At 50.1% G+C, this 21,727-nt stretch overlaps 1 protein-coding gene and 1 pseudogene across 2 annotated transcripts; one reads left to right on the top strand and one right to left on the bottom strand.

Moving 5' to 3' along the window:
- The first annotated feature begins 4,289 nt into the window (after positions 1 to 4,289).
- On the top strand, positions 4,290 to 10,988 carry LOC149450936 (nicotinamide N-methyltransferase-like; annotated as a pseudogene). Its single transcript, XR_016315185.1, has 3 exons — positions 4,290 to 4,509; positions 5,017 to 5,224; positions 10,364 to 10,988. The product of XR_016315185.1 is annotated as a nicotinamide N-methyltransferase-like (transcript).
- A 4,169-nt stretch (positions 10,989 to 15,157) lies between these two features.
- On the bottom strand, positions 15,158 to 17,204 carry LOC149450937 (uncharacterized). The gene is given in 2 exon segments (XM_089691248.1): positions 15,158 to 17,158; positions 17,160 to 17,204. Coding segments are annotated over 2 exon segments (2,046 nt in total).
- Positions 17,205 to 21,727: the final 4,523 nt, after the last annotated feature.

Here is a 21,727-nt window from a genome sequence, read left to right on the forward strand (position 1 = left end):
TCGGGCCCCCGGGCGGGGCGACAGGCCTCGGGCCCCCGGGCGGGGCGACAGGCATCGGGCCTCCGGGCGGGGCGACAGGCATCGGGCCCCCAGGCGGAACTACAGGTCTCGGGCCCTCAGGCGGAACTGCGGGTCTCGGGCCCTCAGGCGGAGCGGCGGGTGCCGGACCCCCAGATAGAGCGACAGGCCTCGGGCCCCCAGGCGGGGCGACAGGCATCGGACCCCCAGGCGGGGCGACAGGCATCGGGCCCCCAGGCGGGGCGGCGGGCGCCGGACCCCCAGGCGGAACTACAGGCCTCGGGCCCTCAGGCGGGGCGACAGGCATCGGACCCCCAGGCGGGGCGACAGGCATCGGGCCCCCAGGCGGGGCGGCGGGTGCCGGACCCCCAGGCGGAACTACAGGCCTCGGGCCCCCAGGCGGGGCGACAGGCATCGGGCCCCCAGGCGGGGCGACAGGCCTCGGGCCCCCAGGCGGGGCGACAGGCCTCGGACCCCCAGGCGGGGCGACAGGCATCGGGCCCCCAGGCGGGGCGGCGGGCGCCGGACCCCCAGGCGGAACTACAGGCCTCGGGCCCTCAGGCGGAGCGGCGGGCGCCGGACCCCCGGGTGGAGCGACAGGTCTCGTGCCCTCAGGCGGAGCGGCGGGCGCCGGACCCCCAGGTGGAGTGACAGGCATCGGGCCCCCAGGCGGGGCGACAGGCATCGGGCCCCCAGGCGGAGCGGCGGGCGCCGGACCCCCAGGCGGAACTACAGGTCTCGGGCCCCCAGGCGGAGCGGCGGGCGCCGGACCCCCAGGCGGAACTACAGGTCTCGGGCCCCCAGGCGGAGCGGCGGGCGCCGGACCCCCAGGCGGAACTACAGGTCTCGGGCCCTCAGGCGGAGCGGCGGGCGCCGGACCCCCGGGTGGAGCGACAGGTCTCGGGCCCTCAGGCGGAGCGGCGGGCGCCGGACCCCCAGGTGGAGCGACAGGTCTCGGGCCCCCAGGCGGAGCGACCGGTCTCGGGCCCTCAGGCGGAGCGGCGGGCGCCGGACCCCCAGGTGGAGCGACAGGTCTCGGGCCCTCAGGCGGAGCGGCGGGCGCCGGACCCCCAGGTGGAGCGACAGGTCTCGGGCCCTCAGGCGGAGCGGCGGGCGCCGGACCCCCAGGTGGAGCGACAGGTCTCGGGCCCTCAGGCGGAGCGGCGGGCGCCGGACCCCCAGGGGGAGCGACAGGTCTCGGGCCCTCAGGCGGAGCGGCGGGCGCCGGACCCCCAGGCGGTGCGACAGGTCTCGGGCCCTCAGGCGGAGCGACAGGTCTCGGGCCCCCAGGCGGGGCGGCGGGCGCCGGACCCCCAGGTGGAGCAGCGGGCGCTGGACCCCCAGGCGGAGCGACAGGTCTCGGGCCCCCAGGCGGAGCAGCGGGCACCGAGTCACCAGGCACGACAGTGGGCTCCGAGTCAACTGGCATGACCGCTGGCACTAGGTCAGACATTGGATCGTCTGGCTGGACAGCGGGCATCGGGTCACCAGGCATCAGGTCATTTGGCTCGACAGCGGGCACCGCGTCATCTGGCAAGGCAGTGGGCTCCGAGTCAACTGGTATGACCGCGGGCACTGGGTCAGACATTGGATCGTCTGACCGGACAGCGGGCATCGGGTCACCAGGCATCAGGTCATTTGGCTCGACCGCGGGCACCGCGTCATCTGGCAAGGCAGTGGGCTCCGAGTCAACTGGTATGACCGCGGGCACTGGGTCAGACATTGGATCGTCTGACTGGACAGCGGGCATCGGGTCACCAGGCATCAAGTCATTTGGCTTGACAGCGAGCACCGCGTCATCTGGCAAGGCAGTGGGTTCCGAGTCAACTGGCATGACCGCGGGCACTGGGGCAGACATTGAATCGTCTGGCTGGACAGCGGGCATCGGGTCACCAGGCATCAGGTCATTTGGCTCGACAGCGGGCACCGCGTCATCTGGCAAGGCAGTGGGCTCCAAGTCAACAGGCACGACAGTGGGCACCGGGTCATCAGGTACCGGATTGTCTGGCTCGACAGCAGGCATCGGGTCACCAGGTATGACAGCGGGCACTGGGTCACCAGGCATCAGGTCATTTGGCTCGCCAGCGGGCACCGCGTCATCTGGCAAGGCAGTGGGCACCGAGTCACCAGGTACGACAGCGGGCTCTGAGTCAATTGGCACGACAGCGGGCACCGGATCAGGTACCGGATCATCTGGATCAACAGCGGGCATCGAGTCAACTGGCCTAATAGGATCGTCAGGCTGGATCAGTTCATCATGCTGGGTAGAGGCATCAGGCTGAATGCCGGCGTCCGGCTGAGTAGAGGCTTCAGGCCGAGTAGAGGCTTCAGGCCGAGTAGAGGCTTCAGGCCGAGTAGAGGCTTCAGGCCGAGTAGAGGCTTCAGGCCGAGTAGAGGCATCAGGCCGAGTAGAGGCATCAGGCCGAGTAGAGGCATCAGGCCGAGTAGAGGCTTCAGGCCGAGTAGAGGCATCAGGCCGAGTAGAGGCATCAGGCCGAGTAGAGGCATCAGGCCGAGTAGAGGCTTCAGGCCGAGTAGAGGCTTCAGGCTGAAGAGAGGCATCAGGCTGCATACAGGCATCAGGCTGAAGAGAGGCATCAGGCTGCATACCGGCATCAGGCTGCGTACAGGCATCAGGCTGAGTAGAGGCTTCAGGCTGAGTAGAGGCTTCAGGCTGAGTAGAGGCTTCAGGCTGAGTAGAGGCTTCAGGCTGAACCACGGAAGGCAGGCTCACCGGTTTGGATACTGGCAGGATGGTATTGGTTGGAAAGAATTTTCGCTTTTTTCTGGTTTTAACTACTGGAGCACTGCAAGTAAACGCAGGTCTGCATACGAATGGAGCAGCTGGAGACAGAGAAGAACTGGAGGATGGAACAGGAGAGGGAGCAGTTGCTACAGAGGGCTTTTTTATAGGGTTAAAGGCAGGATAGGTGCAGCGAGTGGGAACAGGGTACTGACATGCGGTAGATAGCCAAGTATACTGGGCTGTAACTGGAGGAGCTGTTGGGAATACAGGAGTAGAGTTAGAAGCAGGACTGGGTTTTTGTAAGCTGACTGAGGCTGGGTGCAACAAGTCTGTCCATGTCTGCAGTAGGGGTTGAACAAAGCTGAGCTTACACAAAGCCTGTCTGGTCAATGACTGCACTGCGTTTATACAATCTCTTAGTGTCTGTGGTGAACATGTGGAATAACGCTCCAGAAAGTAACCCACATCATCCTCTAATAACCACACCAGGGACTCTACCTGGTCTGCACTAAATGGTGGCAAAAATTCATCCCTGCATTCGGGGGTACCAGATGAAACCAACTCTGCACAAACCTCAATCAAAGGCTGCACCTCAGAGAACTCTGTGCCCTGATCTACTAGAACATGAGCGAGCCGTATACATTCTAGCAGTTCATCCCGGGGATACTCCTTCAGAGTTTGATAAGCATACTCCCTGTCATCAAACACTAGCAGATATAAATACGCAACCTCATCCAGATCCATCCTTCCCATCAACAAGCCAAGATGGCTTCCCTGTGCAGCCACTTCTGGTCAGGATTGGCCTTGGTGTAATGTCAGGGCTCCCAGGTATGACCAGAGGTGTGTGACTGAAGCAGGGAAACGCAGACTTCAGATATGTGATTAACAATGTAATTTATTAACACTAACAATACAAACATAAACGCAGTGCAATACTAAACATAATACAGTGCAAACAAACCCAACCAACCACCCACAGATAACAGTACATACAAGCAAGCGTCGTCAGGCAGGCCGAGTCAATATCAATTGGGCAGGTAGGTACAGGGGGAGCAAGCGGAGAATGGTCGGGGTCACAGGCCAGGTTCAGCAGGTAGCAAGCAGCGTAGTACAGAGGGTCAGGCAGAGGGATGGTCAGGGTCACAAGCCAGGGATCAGAACAGGTAGCAAGCAGCGTAGTACAGAGGGTCAGGCAGAGGGATGGTCAGGGTCACAAGCCAGGGATCAGAACAGGTAGCAAAGGGACAGAAACAGGATGCAGGACAGATACAGGGCCCAGGACAAACACAACACCAAGGCAGAGTCTGCAAGTCTGTCCATCCCTTAAATACACCAGTATCATCAGTTTCAGGTGTTAGCTGGCTGAAAGGTTGAGTCTCTGATTGCTGGGAGCACCCGCTGGCCAGCCCTGGTACTGCAGATCAAAAGGCAGGTGAGTCCCACCATTGCTGGCCAGTCCATTCCTGACAGTACTAATATTGGGTGACATGCTAATGAAGTCATATTACTATTTAAGAAGTTGAATTCATCCCATGCATCCGAAGATAGAAGAAACACTGGAAGATTGCTGTAGTGGAGACAACAATAATACAACATGGAACCCGGCTCTCATAAACTCTACCATGTACACGGCTTCCACTCCAGAACTCTGCTGGATACATACTGTTCCAGTAAACCAAAAACGCCCTTTGCTCATGAGGCTTTGAGTTATCCTGCAAAGAAATTTCACAATGCATTTTGCACAGGTAGGTAAAGCTCTTTTTTGAGTAATAAATTCTTTGTGCAGGAAGTATATATTGAGAGATATGAAGCATGGACTATTGATTTGCAGAATGGTCTTTTGCAAGTGAAGAAATGACAGAAAAAAGAAGATGGAAGAATCATATATTTACACAAACCAGCTAGAGACAAAGTAGAGTTGCTTCTGATCCACTTTAGGAAAACCTGTGTTGGAGTACAATAATATGCATAGGGGGTGAAGAGCCAGGATTTTAGAGATCTCATTAATAAAATACTGGAGATATAGAAGTAACCCATAGGGGGTTTAACTTTCCTGCACCTACCAATAACTGAAGCATCAGGTTTGAATGAACCGATATATGCCCATTACGCCCATTGCTTGAATGGCCTACAGTATATTGATATTTAGGTGGAACACAATTGAACTTTAGCTGTTCTGAATTCAAATGCACTTCAGAGAAACCATCCATACCACAGCTCTTTGAATTTTTTTTTTTAATCTTTTGCTGTAGGTGACTTTAAAGGAGACGTGTTGATTGACATCAGCGTTGGTCCCATCATTCACCATCTCTATTCGGCACAAAAATGCTTCAGAGATATCATCCTTCTCAAACTTTCTGACCACTGTATTATGGAAGTGAAAAAATGGATGAACAGCCGAACCGGAGCGTTTGATTGGTCACACATCTGTACACTTGTGACAGAAACGGAAGGAAAGAGGTGAAGTATCTGTCAGGTTTCTGTCTGAGTCAGGCTGAATGCATGGTGTGATGATGACCAGACATTATTTTTAAAACATTTGTATTATTTTAGTAGTTTCAGCTTGTTAGAAGACTTGTAAATCAGGTGATAATATGAGGGGAAAAATGATGTTCATAATGCTCTAATACTTCACTGACCTCAAATGTAATAATGATAGAGGGATCTTTTTGGGTATGCAGCATGTGATACCCAGCAAAAGAGGTGGAGAGGGAGAGAATAGGAAAAACGTGGAGTGGAGAAGAACAGGTAGAGAGGGGAACAGAGACTGGGGGAGGAAAGGAGAGAAAGAGAGAAGAGAATTGAAAGGAAAGGAGAAAAAAAGTGTAGGGGAAGATGGGGGCATAGGGGTGATTTCTGAATGCAATGGGCTCCTGTACAAGATCATCAACTGGACCCCCGTGCGTCCGGAATAAGGGAGAACCATGCCACACTCCACCCACCTACACATGTACATTAAAAAAAACATTCTGTTTAACAAAGCAGTAGGCACAGAGCACCATGCCAAATTGTGGGTGTAAACAATTATTTATATATATATACCATGAAGAAAATAAGTATTTGATCCCCTGCTGATTTTGAATGTTTGCCCACTCACAAAGAAATAATCAGTCTAAAAATTGAATGCTAGGTGTATTGTAACACTGAGAGACAGAATAGCAACAACAAATTCAAAAGAAATGCATGTCTAACAAATGATGCACTGATTTGCATGTTCATGAGGGAAATAAGTACTGTATTTTTCGCTCCATAAGACACACTTTTTTCCCCCAAAAAAGGGGGGGGGAAATGTCAGTGCATCTTATGGAGCAAATATAAAGCTGCCGGTCTGGTATTTCCGCCGCCACCATGTCAGAATACCGGGCCGGCCGCTTAGCTGTTCTCTGCGGCAGGAACTCACCTGTTCCTCGGTCCAGCGCTGTAGTCTTTCCGTGCCGGCATCTTCCCACCCCAGCATCTGTGACAGCCTGGTGCCCACTGCGCATGCACAAGAAACGACATGTCCCAAAAGATGCCGGGCCATTCACAAAGCGCAGCACTTCTTGTGCATGCACAGTGGGCAGCCGGCTGTCAAAGTCGGGTGCCCACAGTATAGGAAGGAGAACTCCGAGGAAGTGGGAGCGGGTTCCTGTCAAATTCAGGTACCCGCTCCCCCTCCCTCCCTAAAGGTCCACAGTGTCTGGTCATGCCCTGTACTGTCTGCAGTCTCTGGTCATCTCCTGTACTGTCCGCAGTCTCTGGTCATCCCCTGCACCGTCCGCAGTCTCCTTGTCATCCCTGTACCGTCCACAGTCTCTGGTCATCCCCTGTACCGTCGGCAGTCTCTGGTCATCCCCTGTACCGTCTGCAGTCTCTGGTCATCTGTACTGTCCGCAGTCTCTGGTCATCTCCTGTACTGTCCGCAGTCTCTGGTCATCCCCTGTACTGTCCGCAGTCTCTGGTCATCCCCTGTACTGTCCGCAGTCTCTGGTCATCCCCTGTACTGTCCGCAGTCTCTGGTCATCCCCTGTACTGTCCGCAGTCTCTGGTCATCCCCTGTACTGTCCGCAGTCTCTGGTCAACCCCTGTACTGTCTGCAGTCTCTGGTCATCTGTACTGTCCGCAGTCTCTGGTCATCTCCTGTACTGCCCGCAGTCTCTGGTCATCCCCTGTACTGTCAGCAGTCTCTGGTCATCCCCTGTACTGTCCGCAGTCTCTGGTCATCCCCTGTACTGTCCGCAGTCTCTGGTCATCCCCTGTACTGTCCGCAGTCTCTGATCATTCCCTGTACTGTCAGCAGTCTCTGGTCATCTGTACTGTCCGCAGTCTCTGGTCATCTCCTGCACTGCCCGCAGTCTCTGGTCATCCCCTGTACTGTCCGCAGTCTCTGGTCATCCCCTGTACTGTCCGCAGTCTCTGGTCATCCCCTGTACTGTCCGCAGTCTCTGGTCAACCCCTGTACTATCTGCAGTCTCTGGTCATCTGTACTGTCCGCAGTCTCTGGTCATCTGTACTGTCCGCAGTCTCTGGTCATCTCCTGTACTGCCCGCAGTCTCTGGTCATCCCCTGTACTGTCAGCAGTCTCTGGTCATCCCCTGTACTGTCCGCAGTCTCTGGTCATCCCCTGTACTGTCCGCAGTCTCTGATCATCCCCTGTACTGTCCGCAGTCTCTGGTCATCTCCTGTACTGCCCGCAGTCTCTGGTCATCCCCTGTACTGTCAGCAGTCTCTGGTCATCCCCTGTACTGTCAGCAGTCTCTGGTCATCCCCTGTACTGTCAGCAGTCTCTGGTCATCCCCTGTACTGTCAGCAGTCTCTGGTCACCCCCTGTACTGTCCGCAGTCTCTGGTCCATCTCCTGTACTATGTCTGCAGTCTCTGGTCATCTCATGTACTGTGTTCGCAGTCTCTGGTCATCCCCTGTACTGTCAGCAGTCTCTGGTCATCCCCTGTACTGTCAGCAGTCTCTGGTCATCCCCTGTACTGTCAGCAGTCTCTGGTCACCCCCTGTACTGTCCGCAGTCTCTGGTCCATCTCCTGTACTATGTCTGCAGTCTCTGGTCATCTCATGTACTGTGTCCGCAGTCTCTGGTCATCCCCTGTACTGTGTCCGCAGTGTCTGGTCACTTCCTGTACTATGTCTGCAGTCCATTGGTTCAGAATATTTTTTTTCTTGTTTTTCTCCTTAAAACCTAGGCGCGTCTTATGGTCAGGTGCGTCTTATGGAGCGAAAAATACGGTATTTGTTCCCCTTCACAAAACATGACTTAGTACTTTGTGGCAAATCCCTTTTTGGCAATCACAGAGGTCAGACGAAAAACACTCCCAAAGCAGAATGTTTCCACCACCATGTTTGACAGTTGGGATGGTGTTCTTGGGGTCATAGGCAGCATTCCTCCTCCTCCAAACACTGCGAGTTGATGCCAAAGAGCTCAATATTGGTCTCATCTGACTACAACACTTTTAACCAGTCCTCCTCTGCATCATTCAGATGTTCAGTGGCAAACTTCAGATGGGCCTGGACATGTGCTTTGTTGAGCAGAGGGACCTTGCAGGCACTGCAGGATTTCAATCCTTGTCAGCATAGTGTATTACCAATTGTTTTCTTGGTGATTGTGGTCCCAGCTGCCTGGAGATCATTGACAAGATCCTCACGTGTAGTTCTGGGATGATTCCTCACTGCTCTTGTGATGATTGACACTCCACGAGGTGAGATCTTGCATGGTGCACCAGACCTAGGGAGACTGACAGTTTTGTGTTTCTTCCATTTGCGAATGATTGCACCCACTGTTGTCACCTTCTCACCAAGCTGCTTGGCGATAGTTTGGTAGCCCAGTCCAGACTTGTGTAGGCCTTCAATCTTGTCCCTGACATTCTTGGACAGCTCTTTGGTCTTTGCCATGGTGTAGAGTTTGGAATCTGATTGTTTGATTGCTCCTCTGGACAGGTGTATACAGGTATACCTGTTATACAGGTAACAAAATGAAATTAGCACTCCCTTTAAGAGACTGCTTCTAATCTCAGCTTGTTACCTGTATGAAAGACACCTGGTAGCCAGAAATCCTACTGAATGATAGGGGATCAAATACTTATTTCCCTCATGAACATGCAAATCAGTGCATAATTTGTTAGACATGCATTTCTTTTGAATGTTTTGTCGCTATTCTGTCTCTCAGTGTTACAATACACCTAGCATTCAATTTTTAGACTGATCATCTCTTTGTGAGTGGGCAAACATTCAAACTCAGCAGGGGATCAAACACTTATTTTCTTCACTATATATATATACATATATATATATATACATATATATATATATACACACAGTGAAGATGTATGTTGACAGGAGATGAGAGGAGAGAGATCTGTATTGGTAAACAATACAGATCTCTCTACTGACAGCGGGGATGTTTTATGCCAGGGAATAAAAACTGTCACATCCCTAAGTAAAATAACACAGTAACTCATGAACACTTGCTAGGCACACAGTTAACCATTTGATTGCCCCAGATGTTAACCCTTTCCTACCCAGTGTCATTAGTACAGTGACAGTGCATATTTATTAGCACTGATCACTGTATTAGTGTCACTGGTGATGTCAGTGGCAGTTAGTCAGTTCCCACTCAGTGTCAGATTGCCCACCGCACTATCACAGTCCCACTATAAGTCGTTGAACACCCCCATTACTAGTATAACAATAAATAGAAATGCTAATATATATACCGTCATTTGTAGACCCTATAACTTTAATGCAAACCAATACAGATACATATATTCAGATTTTTTTTACCAAAGACATTTTGTGGCACAATACATTCTGGCCATACATTTTTTTATATTGGATATGTTTTATAGCAAAATGTAAAAAATATTTTTTTTCAAAGTCTTTGGTCTTTTTTTATTTATATATTAAAAAATAAAAAACCCAATAGTAATTAAGTACCTCCAAAAGAAAGCTCTATTTGTGTGAAAAAAAATGTAGTGCAGTTCCAAATAGCAAAAAATAGTCAAGTGGTTAAAGAAGAACTTCATAAAATAGTCAGTGGCAACATAGCAACAAGCAACAGTTAAAACAAAAATATTCTGGTCAGAGGTATTGGTGGTCAGTGGCTGGCTGTAAAAATACCCCCCCAACATTGGTGGTTAATGTCTGGTTTGTACAATAACTCCCCCCCCTACACACACACACACACACACACACACACACACATTGGAGGTCAGGATCTGGCAATACAAACACCTCCCCCATTGATGGGTAGGCTGGAATAATAACCCCCCTCCCGGCATTGGTGGTTTGTGTTTGGCTGGAGCAAACCCCTTTCAGCATTAGCAGTCAGTGGCTGGCTGGAACTAGAAGCATCTCCTCCCTTCCCAGCATTGGTGACTAATAGCTGGCTGGAATATTTCCGTCCTCCACTCAACATTGGTGGTTAGTGGCTAACTGTAAGCGCTTCATCTCAATGGTAAATGGATGGAGTTGACACTCTTCTCCCACTGATACCTGGAAGGCTCTTCCTCAGAAATGTTAGCAGCATTCACCAGCTTAGACTTAATATACTCAATGATCACACAATATCAGTTGAATGCTTTACGTGACAAGGGATGTGCCTTTTCCTTCCAGTGACCAATGTGAGGACAAGGAAATTGGACTCGGGACAGCAATTACACATGTTGTATAATTTGATCTCAACAAAGAAAATCTCACAGACCCAGTTGGGCTACCACAAGCTGACTGCCTGGTGTTATGTTGTATTCTAGAAGCCATCAGCAAAGACCTTGAAGATTTTACAAGAAATTTCAGGAGATTCTCAAAGCTTCTAAAACCTGGAGGGCATTTGATGTATTATGGAGTTCTAAATGGCACATTCTATACGGTTGGGGGAGAGAAGTTCCATATGGTAAAGTATAATGAAAGCGACCTGAGAAGTATGCTCAGTGACGAGGGATTTGTTATCACAGATTTGGAGGTTTCCCAAAAGCAGTCTGAGAGTGATCTGATTGATCTTGATTCGGTTGTGTTCTGTACAGCTTATAAAGAACAGAAGTTTTAAACCCCATTCACACCATTGTGTTAGAAAGTTCACAGCTGGTTTAATGAAAGAACATAAGATGTTTTAGTACAATTATAATGTGTAACATTAAAATGTAATGCAAGGCAAACAGCAGGTTGTGTGAGTTTTCCATGAATTTTCTTCCTGGGACATGTACCATGTGACTTTTAATAACAAATCACTAATTTAAATGCATTTTGTGTTTTCAGTGCTTTTTCACCGTTTCCATGTTGACCATAAGGTAATACACATTTTTACCAACAAAAATTTGTCAAAATCAAAATGCACTTCTCTCTAACGCAGCACATTGGTGTCAAGAGCTTCATAGATGATTACTTCAACTAGTTTTCATCTGCTTTTATTACGCTGTGATCCTGGGTTGTAGGGCATATAAAAAGATTGCATTAATGGGTCCTTAGGAAACAGAACTCAGAAACACATTTCAGAATGTCACCTATGTACTGGTTAAATACCTCAAATGTTGGGACAGTTCTCTGCACATAGAGATTGCCAACCACAAATCTGCTTCCAGAACCTAAACACCAAACATTTCACACTGACATAAACAAGCTGTGGCCATTGTTAGCTATGCAGACTGTCAACGATAATGTCTTAGCATCTTTGATTGATTTGTAAGCTAATAAAAGAATACAAATCTAAATATTCTGATTCCAGAGTTTTTATTTGTGGTGTTTCTTTACCTTTACTTCCCCATTACTTAACAATTTATTAACACTCAGTAACCCTGATTCATTTTCATTATGCCTTTCTTCCCTTCTTGGCTTCTCTATTTTCAAAATTGATTTTCTTTTTACTGTTCATATGTAACCATTTTATTTTTGTTCATTTCGCTAAGTCATTTTTGTAGTTTACCTCGCCTAAATACCTAAATAATTAGGTAATTAACAAAATTACAAAAAATAAATAAAAAGGTAAGCCCCCCTTATTCTTACCAGAGCCTGATCCAATCCAGCAATGTGCATGAGAGCAGAAGTTCTGGCTGCTGTCTTTCTACTCCCTGGGCACTCGATCACTCGATAGCAGCGGGAGCCATTGGCTCCCTCTGCTGTCAATCAAATGCTGTGCCTAATGAGTGGGGGGTGAGTCCAAGCCTCCCGCTCTTTGTCAATAGATGCAGATAGGGTGGCTCGGTAGCTGGCACACACAGGTGCCCCCATGGAAAGCATCTTTCCATGGAGGCATCTGCCGAAGAGAAGGGGCCAGGGGTGTCGATGGTGGGCCCCAGAAGAGGAGGATCGGAGCTGCTTTGTGCAAAACCACTGCACAGAGCAGGTGAGTATAACATGTTTATTATTTTAATTTTTAAAAAATAAAGCTTTAATGTCACTTTAAAGGGTTCAGAGCTGCAAAGACATGTGTCATGATCGCACAGTCGCCGCCACCAACATGCGACAATCGCACGACCGCGACTAACAGTAATATGTCATGCCCATGGCGTCAGACCCCAGGCCTTCTCACCAAACTCGTGACCGAAGGATCGGCCGATCTAAAACCGCGGTGTGACGCGTGTAACAAGGCCCCACCCAGCTGCACCCTGCACAGCAATTGTCCAGCTAATGGGCTACAATCGGTGCCTGCAGCCTGAATGCGCTTGTTACTGGGTCAGGTTAATTACGCCACTAACCCTTCACACTGCCACCACCGTCTTGAAATGTACAGAGAAGACGGACTCTGTCAGAAATACACTATATTGATTGAAAAGTCACCTGTCCAATATGGTCAATTGGGCAGGGAGTAAACAAACACAGTAGCGTCTCTTCAAAAGGCAGGAATTCATGAATTGCAGGTAAGCGCTTAAAAACAGTTTAAAACTTTCAGAAAGAAAGATTTATTACTAAAAGAGTCAAACAGGTGCAATAAAATATTTACAAAGAGATGTCACAAAAATATATATATGTATATAAAGACACAGCAAAGAGATAATTAGGAAGGAAATTACAGAGTTAAGTTACTTGCCCTTAGCCTGGGTTTGCAGATCCCAGTTGCAGAGCAGGATGATTCTTTATCTCCTCCTTCGATGTTAGCTGGGAGATCTGTATCAACTCTCACTCTCAGACTTGCTATCCTGTCTCTTTTTAAAATCCCCCCCGGCAAGGGGGGTGGCTCTGCATCTGCCCAATACAATATGTTGGTCAGGATGTCAGTGGACTCTCAGTTAAAACTAACAGCTTCATAATCCATGACATGAAACATACAGTTGACCTGAGGAATGTTCAATTCTCTTTTAAGTCCGGGACAGAAGCTATTATCTGTTTTATGATGGGTGAAAAAGGTTACACTTACACAAACGGCTGGCACCAAACTGGGGATGCTTAACCTGGGCTGACCCACACATTCTGTCAGGAGATAATGTTTGCTGCCTCTCAGGACTGGAGGGGGGTAGGGAGTGTGAGGAATACTTTCCCTAAAAGAAAAGAAAAAGGGGAGCTCCACGTCCAACTCTGATGAGCAAGTTTGCTACACCTCCCCCTCAAGTGGTTGCCAGGGAGGGAGCTACAAGTTCCCTCCTGACGCAACCGACTTCTGCTGGCTCGACCTGCCGTGATAACCCGTCCGTGTTGCCATGGGTGCTGCTCTTCTTATGCTGTATGGTGAAATCGTATTGCTGGAGAGTTAGGCTCCACCGGAGTAGTTTGCCATTCTCCCCAGCAACACGATTTAGTCAGCTCAGGAGATTGTGATCAGTGATCACGGTGAAGTGCCGCCCATAAAGGTATGTTTGTAATTTCTGGAGCACTCACACGATCGCCAGGCACTCTTTCTCGATCGTGGCGTATGCTACCTCCCTCGGGAGCAGCTTCCGGCTCAGGTAGAGGATGGGATGTTCCTCTCCTGAACCATCAACCTGGCTCAGGACGGCACCCAATCCATATGCAGAGGCATCCGTCTGCACTAGGAAACGACGGGTTAAGTCTGGAGCCTGTAGCACAGGGGCGCTGGCCAGCTCCTCCTTCAAGGCCTGGAAGGCCTTCTCACAATCGGGTGTCCACGACACCGCCTTGGGCAGTTTCTTCTTGGTCAGGTCCGGCAAGGGTTTCGCTAGGCTACTATAGTTACCTACAAACTTCCGATAGTAGCCAGCTGTCCCCAGGAATGACATGACCTGCTTCTTGGTTTGTGGGGTAGGCCAGGCCAGGATGGCCTCCACCTTCCCTGTTTCAGGCCTCAGGGTGCCTCCTCCTACCTGGTGTCCCAAATACTGGACATCTGTCATGCCTATCTGACACTTGCTGGGTTTGACTGTCAGATTGGCGGCGGTCAGCTTGTCCAGAACTTGTGACAGATACACCAGATGTTCTTCCCAGGTGGGACTGAACACGGCGATGTCATCCAGGTAGGCTACTGCGCACTGTTCCAGCCCCTCCAACAGGTCGTTCGTGACCCTCTGGAAGGTAGCTGGGGCATTCTTCATCCCAAAGGGCATGACCGTGAATTCGAACAAGCCGAATGGGGTGATGAAGGCTGACTTTTCCCGGGCCTCGGGCGCTAGAGGAATTTGCCAGTACCCCCTGCTCAGATCCATGATTGTGAGATAGCGGGCTGCCGCCAGCCTATCCAACAATTCATCGATCCGGGGCATGGGGTAGGCGTCTGCAGTGGTGATGGCGTTCAGCTTCCGATAGTCCACACAGAACCTAGTTGTCCGGTCTTTTTTGGGGACCAGGACTACAGGGGATGCCCAGGCGCTGTGGGACTTCTGAATCACCCCCAACTGCAGCATTTCCTCCACCTCCCTTTTCATATCCGCCAGCACCTCTAACGAGACGCGATAGGCAGATTGTCTAATAGGAGGATGGGCCCCTGTGTCTACTTTGTGGCTAGCGAGGTGGGTTCTCCCAGGCTTCCCAGTGAACCTATCCCCATATACTGCCAGCACTCTCTCCAGCCCAGGGACCTGGGTGGGGGTAAGGAGGGGGTTGATCGGGAGGGCTGACTCCCCTTTCCTAGTGTCCACGAGTAGGTCTAGGAGGGGGTCAACCTCCTCGGTCTCTTGTTGACTGCAGACTGGCATGACGTAGGCCGTACGTTCGTGGTGGGCCTTGATCATATTAACATGGAAGGCCTTCTGCCGTCTGCTCCCTTCGCCCATCCTAACCAGATAGGTCACATTGTTCAGGCGCTGGGTGATAGGGTACGGGCCTTCCCAGGCAGCCTGCAGTTTGTTCTGCCGCAAGGGTAGCAGAACATACACCTGCTGCCTAACGTTGTATGTCCGCTCCCTGGCATTACGGTCATACCAACGTTTCTGCCTGGTCTGGGCCTGGGCCATGTTTTCTCGTACCATCTCCACTAGCACCTCCATTTTATCCCGGAACCTGAGCACGTTATCCACCACGGAGACCTCAGGGTCCGCAATCTTGCCCTCCCAGGTCTCCCGGATTAGGTCCAGAGACCCTCTTAAAAGGCTCGTCAATCACAATCAAAGGTTGTAATGGGGCCCTGTGCACCTCTCCTGCCTTGCCAACTCGCTGACAGGTAACACAGGACCGACAGTAATCCGCTATGTCCGCTAACATAGTGGGCCAAAAGAATTTATGGATCAATCGGGCTCGCGTCTTAGTGATCCCTAGGTGTCTGGCCAGAGGAATCTCATGAGCCACCTTCAACAGCTGCCCCCGACAGGAATGAGGCACGACAAGCTGTCGTCTACCAATGTCAGCCCCCCTTCCCTCAGTGAGCAGCCCCTCCCTATACAGTCTGCCTTGCTCCCAGTAGACCTTTTGTTTAGCATTCTCCGCAGGGGGGCAATTAGCCAGATTCCTGAGCTGCTCCAGGGTCTGGTCTGTCAGTAGGGCAGCCTCAAATGTGGAACTACAGGTCCCAGCCAGCGGTCCTGTAGCAAACAATGACAGCTGCTGAGACTCACTGGAGGCAGAATCCACAGGGTCAGAACAAGGGGAGGGGTCAGGGACGTCCTCCTGCTGTTCTGAGACCCGAGTCTGTGCCTCAGCTACCCTTGCCGCACTGCTGCGGGTGACCACTAAGGTGAGGGATGCCTCATTGGTATCATCATAACCATCAACATTGCTGACCTTATTAATGACATTCCTGACATTATTAATGATATTACTGACATTATCATCAACATTACAGGCATTTGCAACATCTTTGTCCTTATAAGTATCAACAGTTACTTGTCTACTGTCCATGTCACCTGAGTTCATTACCTCCCCCAACAAGGGGATTTCTTCTCCCTCTCCAGCTAATGGAGAATCTTGCCACCCCGCTCCCTTCCCAGTCTTCTCCCTCTGTCCATCTACAGGCTGCCCAGACATTATCCCAATATCTGCACACAGTACCTTGGTAGGTCCCGAGAGTTCCAGGGGGGCATCCGGAGAGTCCTTAGCAGGGGCATAATAGAAGATAAGGGTGCCCAGATCGGCCCCCAATAGGACAGCTGTGGGAATTTCATCAGAGACTCCTACCTCCCTCATCCCCCTCCCTGCACCCCAGTCGTGGAACACATATGCCAGGGGTATGCGGGAACAGGTTCCCCCCACTCCGGTGAGGGTCAGGAACTTCTCTGGGATGATGTCTGTGTCCTCTATAACCTCGGGTCGGACTAAGGTGACTTCAGCTCCAGTGTCAAGGAAACCTGTTACGGTCCAGTTGCCGACGATGACCGGCTGTAGGTTGGTGCTGGGTCCCCGAGGTTTCCCACTGACCAGCAGCACAGAGGAAGAGCTGCGGGCTGGCTGGCCCGATGATGTCATCTTCTTCTGCTCAGGACACTGGGTCCTGAGATGACCGGCTTTCCCACAGGTGAAACATCTGCGGGTGTCAGGCAGGAATGGCTTGGCTCCAAGCGCTGCAGGGTTGGGCGGAGGTGAGGCTTGTCTCACCGAAGTAGGAGAGGTTGCTAGGGACGATTTCCCCCCTTTCCAGCTGTTTGGAGGAGCCTTGCGAGGTTCAGGCACTCGCGTGTGGACGAAGGTATCTGCCAGGTCTGCTACAGCTTTAGTAGATGCTGGCTCCCTCTCCAGGACAAACTGTCTGACGTCTGCCGGGCAAATGTGCAAGAGTTGATCTCGGATCATGAGATCCTCCAAAGCTTCATAGGAATCAGCTTTCAGTCCCTTAGTCCACTGTCGGAATGTGGTGCGTAAGCGACTTGCCACATCCGTGTAAGAGTCCCTAGGTCCCTTCTGCATGGACCTGAACCGCTTGCGGTACACTTCCGGGGTCATCTGGTACTTCCGGATAATGGCATCTTTTAAAAGTTCATAATCATCATCTTGCCCCTCTGGCAATTCGACAAATGCATCCAGGGCCTTGCCTCGTAGCCCTGGTGTCAGATACCGAACCAATTGAGCTTGGGGCACATGGTACTGACGGCACGTTTTTTTCAAAGGACAGTAAGTAGGTGTCAATGTCACTGCCCTTTTCCATCACTGGAAACTTGGCTGCGCCCACGAAAAGGGTGGCGTCCCTGTGATCTAGGGACCGGAGGTTCTGACCCAGTCGCTGCTGGAGCCTTGCCATCTCCATCTCGTGCCGAGATTCCCTCTGCACCGCCTCTCTCTCAGCCGCTCTTTCAGCTTGGCGTTCCGCAGTTTCTCTGTCAGCCTGGCGTTCCATGAACTGCAGGTATGCCTCCAGATCTGTCTGCATGAGGCGTTTCAAGGCCTCCTGCATCTGAGAAGAGTCTCTGCTGGTTCCAGGCACCACGGTGCTAGCGCACTCAGGCAGTGGTGTGACGTTAACCTTTGGTGATCCTCCAGTATCAGTCTCTGTATGCCCATCCTGTGAGGCCATCTCTGAGCCACTGGCAATGTGGGTAACGGGAACCCCTCCATGTTCATGTTCCCCCGAGTTCAATCCTCGTGAGGCACATTCAACTTTCAAATCACCTTTGCTCATTTTCTCGTAATCTGCTTCACCAGGCATAATTGCAAGCAAAGATAGAAGAGAAAAGTAAGAAAAGAAGGAGCTGTTGCTATGTGTCTCTCTATACACACATATATATAAAATAAAATATGCACCTCTGGTTTCTAAGGACTGTTTCCACAAAGGTTACAATCCTTCAGTGCAGAGCCAATTTTTAACACTGCACTGAAGCTCTTAATGCAATTAACCCACGTACGCTGCCAACAATATGTCACGATTGCACAGTCGCCGCCACCAACATGCGACAATCGCACGACCGCGACTAACAGTAATACGTCACGCCCACGGCGTCAGACCCCAGGCCTTCTCACCAAACTCGTGACCGAAGGACCGGCCGATCTAAAACCGCGGTGTGACGCGCGTAACAAGGCCCCACCCAGCTGCACCCTGCACACCAATTGTCCAGCTAATGGGCTACAATCGGTGCCTGCAGCCTGAATGCGCTTGTTACTGGGTCAGGTTAATTACGCCACTAACCCTTTACACTGCCACCACCGTCTTGAAATGTACAGAGAAGACGGACTCTGTCAGAAATACACTATATTGATTGAAAAGTCACCTGTCCAATATGGCAAATTTGGCAGGGAGTAAACAAACACAGTAGCATCTCTTCAAAAGGCAGGAATTTGTGAATTGCAGGTAAGCGCTTAAAAACAGTTTAACACTTTCAGAAAGAAAGATTTATTACTAAAAGAGTCAAACAGGTGCAATAAAATATTTACAAAGAGATGTCACAAAAAAAAAAATATATATATATATATATATATATATATGTATATAAAGACACAGCAAAGAGATAATTAGGAAGGAAATTACAGGGTTAAGTTACTTGCCCTTAGCCTGGGTTTGCAGATCCAAGTTGCAGAGCAGTATGATTCTTTATCTCCTCCTTCGATGTTAGCTGGGAGATCTGTATCAACTCTTACTCTCAGACTTGCTATCCTGTCTCTTTTTAAAATCCCCCCGGCAAGGGGGGGGTGGCTCTGCGTCTGCCCAATACAATATGTTGGCCAGGATGTTAGTGGACTCTCAGTTAAAACTAACAGCTTCATAATCCATGACATGAAACATACAGTTGACCTGAGGAATGTTCAATTCTCTTTTAAGTCCGAGAGGGAAGCTATTATCTGTTTTATGATGGGTGAAAAAGGTTACACTTACACAAACGGCTGTCACCAAACTGGGGATGCTTAACCTGGGCTGACCCACACCATCTGTCAGGAGATAACGTTTGCCTCTCAGGACTGGAGGGGGGTAGGGAGTGCGAGGAATACTTTCCCTAAAAGAAAAGAGAAAGGGGAGCTCCGCATCCAACTGTGATGAGCAAGTTTGCTACAACATGTACCATGGAGGGAAGGAGAGGTGAAAAGAAAGTAGTGATTGGCTCATTTTAACTACGTTGAAATGATGAAAGCCCTTTAAACTATTTGAAGCTGAAGTCATTTGCCCCAGCACTGGTTTACAATCAGTTTTTTTCAGATTATGTCAACTAGAAAAGTTTTGGCGTTTCATGTTATACACTTTCCTACACCTCAGTAATGGGGGCATAGACTGGCCCCCCGAAAAACACATTGGCTTTAAAATAAAACAGTTTGGACTTGAAATCTTGTAGCATGGGACATTCATCCACCTTTGATCCTTAGATGGGAACAATTGCTAATGGAAAAAGTACTCTGTTAGCGGAGGAAATAGCTGGAGGTGATCAATAAAAAACAAGAGGAGAACATGCAGTGCCTTATCCAGAAGAAGGGTACCTGCACAAAAATACCTACAACCGTTCCACCCGCACAGAGCAATGTGGAACCTGTGGGAGGGGGGCTATTAATTCTAATGCAAAAATTAAATAAATAGAAATAATCACAAATAAATAAATGTCCTTGCAAAAATATATATATAATATTTCAAACATAAGTCCTTATTTTCCCAAAAGGATTTTCAAAACAATATTCCAAAATGTGCTTCCACCTAATCACCACGTGAAAAATAATATTGACCGCACTCACCAGATGGAGGTGAGTAATAAGCCTCATAGGATATAAGGGATCCTATAGCCCCTCAGGAGGAACTCAAATCGCCTTCACCCTGCTTAGATACAGCAATCGACTCCACTCTACTTCTCCATGGAATCCTCAATAGTGTGCAAGGAAAGAAAGGCTACATAGTGTAATACTGCCACTCAATACCATATAAATCAATAGAATAAGGACACTCACATGTTTCAATAAAATAACAGGCCTTGTTTAATAGCCTCAAAGGCTTCAAAGGAACAAGTTTCCAAATTGTAAATATAGGGATCTCACGCTTTTAGAATCACTGTAGAGGATGACCAGCTTTCCACCTCAAAAATGGCTGCTTGAACCGCAAAAGTCGGCGTGCGTTCCAAATACCGGAAGTGACGTAGGCCAAGAAGACGGCAGACCGGAAGTGCGTCAACGCGTTTCGCCCCACCCACAGGGCGTTTTCAAGACTATATAGAAAACAGCACAGCAAAGAGATAACAGGGAGAAGTTAAAGGGTTAAGTTACTTACCATTAAGCCTTGAATGGAAGCAGATCACATTTCAGAGCGAAAGGCACAGGTCTCCCCAGGTGGTATATTGATGTTAAGAATGGGAGACTTCTACGCCCAGAGTAGTTCAGGCAAATACTCGGGCCAGTGTAGCTCACGGTCTTTCTCCAGAGTACGGAGCATCTGTAACAGCATCCTGTTGAATCTTTCACAGGCCCCGTTGCCCTGCGGGTGGTACGACGTCGTCCTTGACTTCTCAATCCCATACAACTGACACAGCTCTCCCATTAACTTTTCTTGGAAGCAAGCTCCTTGATCGGAATGAATCCGCTTCGGACATCCGTACACCTGGATGAAGTGTTGACACACTGCACGGGCAGCTGACTCTGCCGTCTGGTCACGGGTAGGTATCGCCACGGAGAACTTTGTAAAGTGGTCAGTCATCACCAGGCAATATTGGTGACCCCTCACCGACTGGTCGATCAAGATGTAATCAATCATTAGTATCTCCAATGGCGCAGACGTTTTAATCACTTGAATTAGGGCACTCTGTTCAGGAGGCTTCGCTAGCTCACATGCTCGGCACTTCTGGCACACTTCTCGGACAATCCGCTCCAACTGCAGACAATATACGAATCTCTGTACCCACTTGTATGTCTTCTCCGCTCCAAAGTGGGCACCCTTTTCATGTCCTTCGAGGGCCACTCTACAGGCCAGGCTACTGGGTATCACTATTTGCCACCTTTCTTCAAGATCCGTAGGTAGAAACACCCTCTGGTGAATTATTCCATTTCAGATTTGTAGCCGATCCCACTGCTGTAGCAGCTTCCATCCATCTGAGGACAAGCGACTTCTATCTTCCAGCTTGGGCCATAGGCCAGTCTTCACCCAATGTTTGATCTTTAAGTCAGGATCATCTTCTTGCACCTGAGCCCATTCCTTTTCAGTCTTCCCCAGTAACACTGTGTTAAGGGTGGCCACCCCACTTGAACTGGCCATGGGTGACTGCTGAGGCACTCTACCCAGATCGGGTATCTCAGTCCCTTCATCCACCTCACCGGCTGGGACTTTCCAGGTGACTCTAGACAGTGCATCTGCATTTGCGTTGTCCTTACCGGCACGGTATTTGATGGTATAATCAAACTTCGCTAGCCGTGCCATCCACCTCTGTTCCAAAGCGCCCAGCTTCGCATTCTGCAGGTGAGCCAATGGGTTATTGTCTGTCCTTACTAGGACTTATGCTCCGGTGAGATACCCTGAGAACTTTTCAGTCATTGCCCAGACCAACGCCAACAACTCAAGTTTGAAGGAGCTATAATTGTCTGGATTGCGTTCAGAGTCCCGTAGGGATTGGCTAGCATACGCGATGACTCGTTCCTGCCCGTCTTGCTCTTGGGCTAGCACTGCTCCCAATCCATGCAGACTTCCATCCATATAGAGTGTGAATGGTCTGTCATACCGAGCATATGCCAGGATGGGGGCACTAATCAGGGCTTTCTTCAACACGTTGAACGCTT

This window comes from Staurois parvus, unplaced genomic scaffold (assembly GCF_062004578.1).
Source record: "Staurois parvus isolate SC_StPar_1 unplaced genomic scaffold, SC_StPar_1.0 ptg000558l, whole genome shotgun sequence".
NCBI classification, from domain to species: Eukaryota; Metazoa; Chordata; class Amphibia; order Anura; family Ranidae; genus Staurois; species Staurois parvus.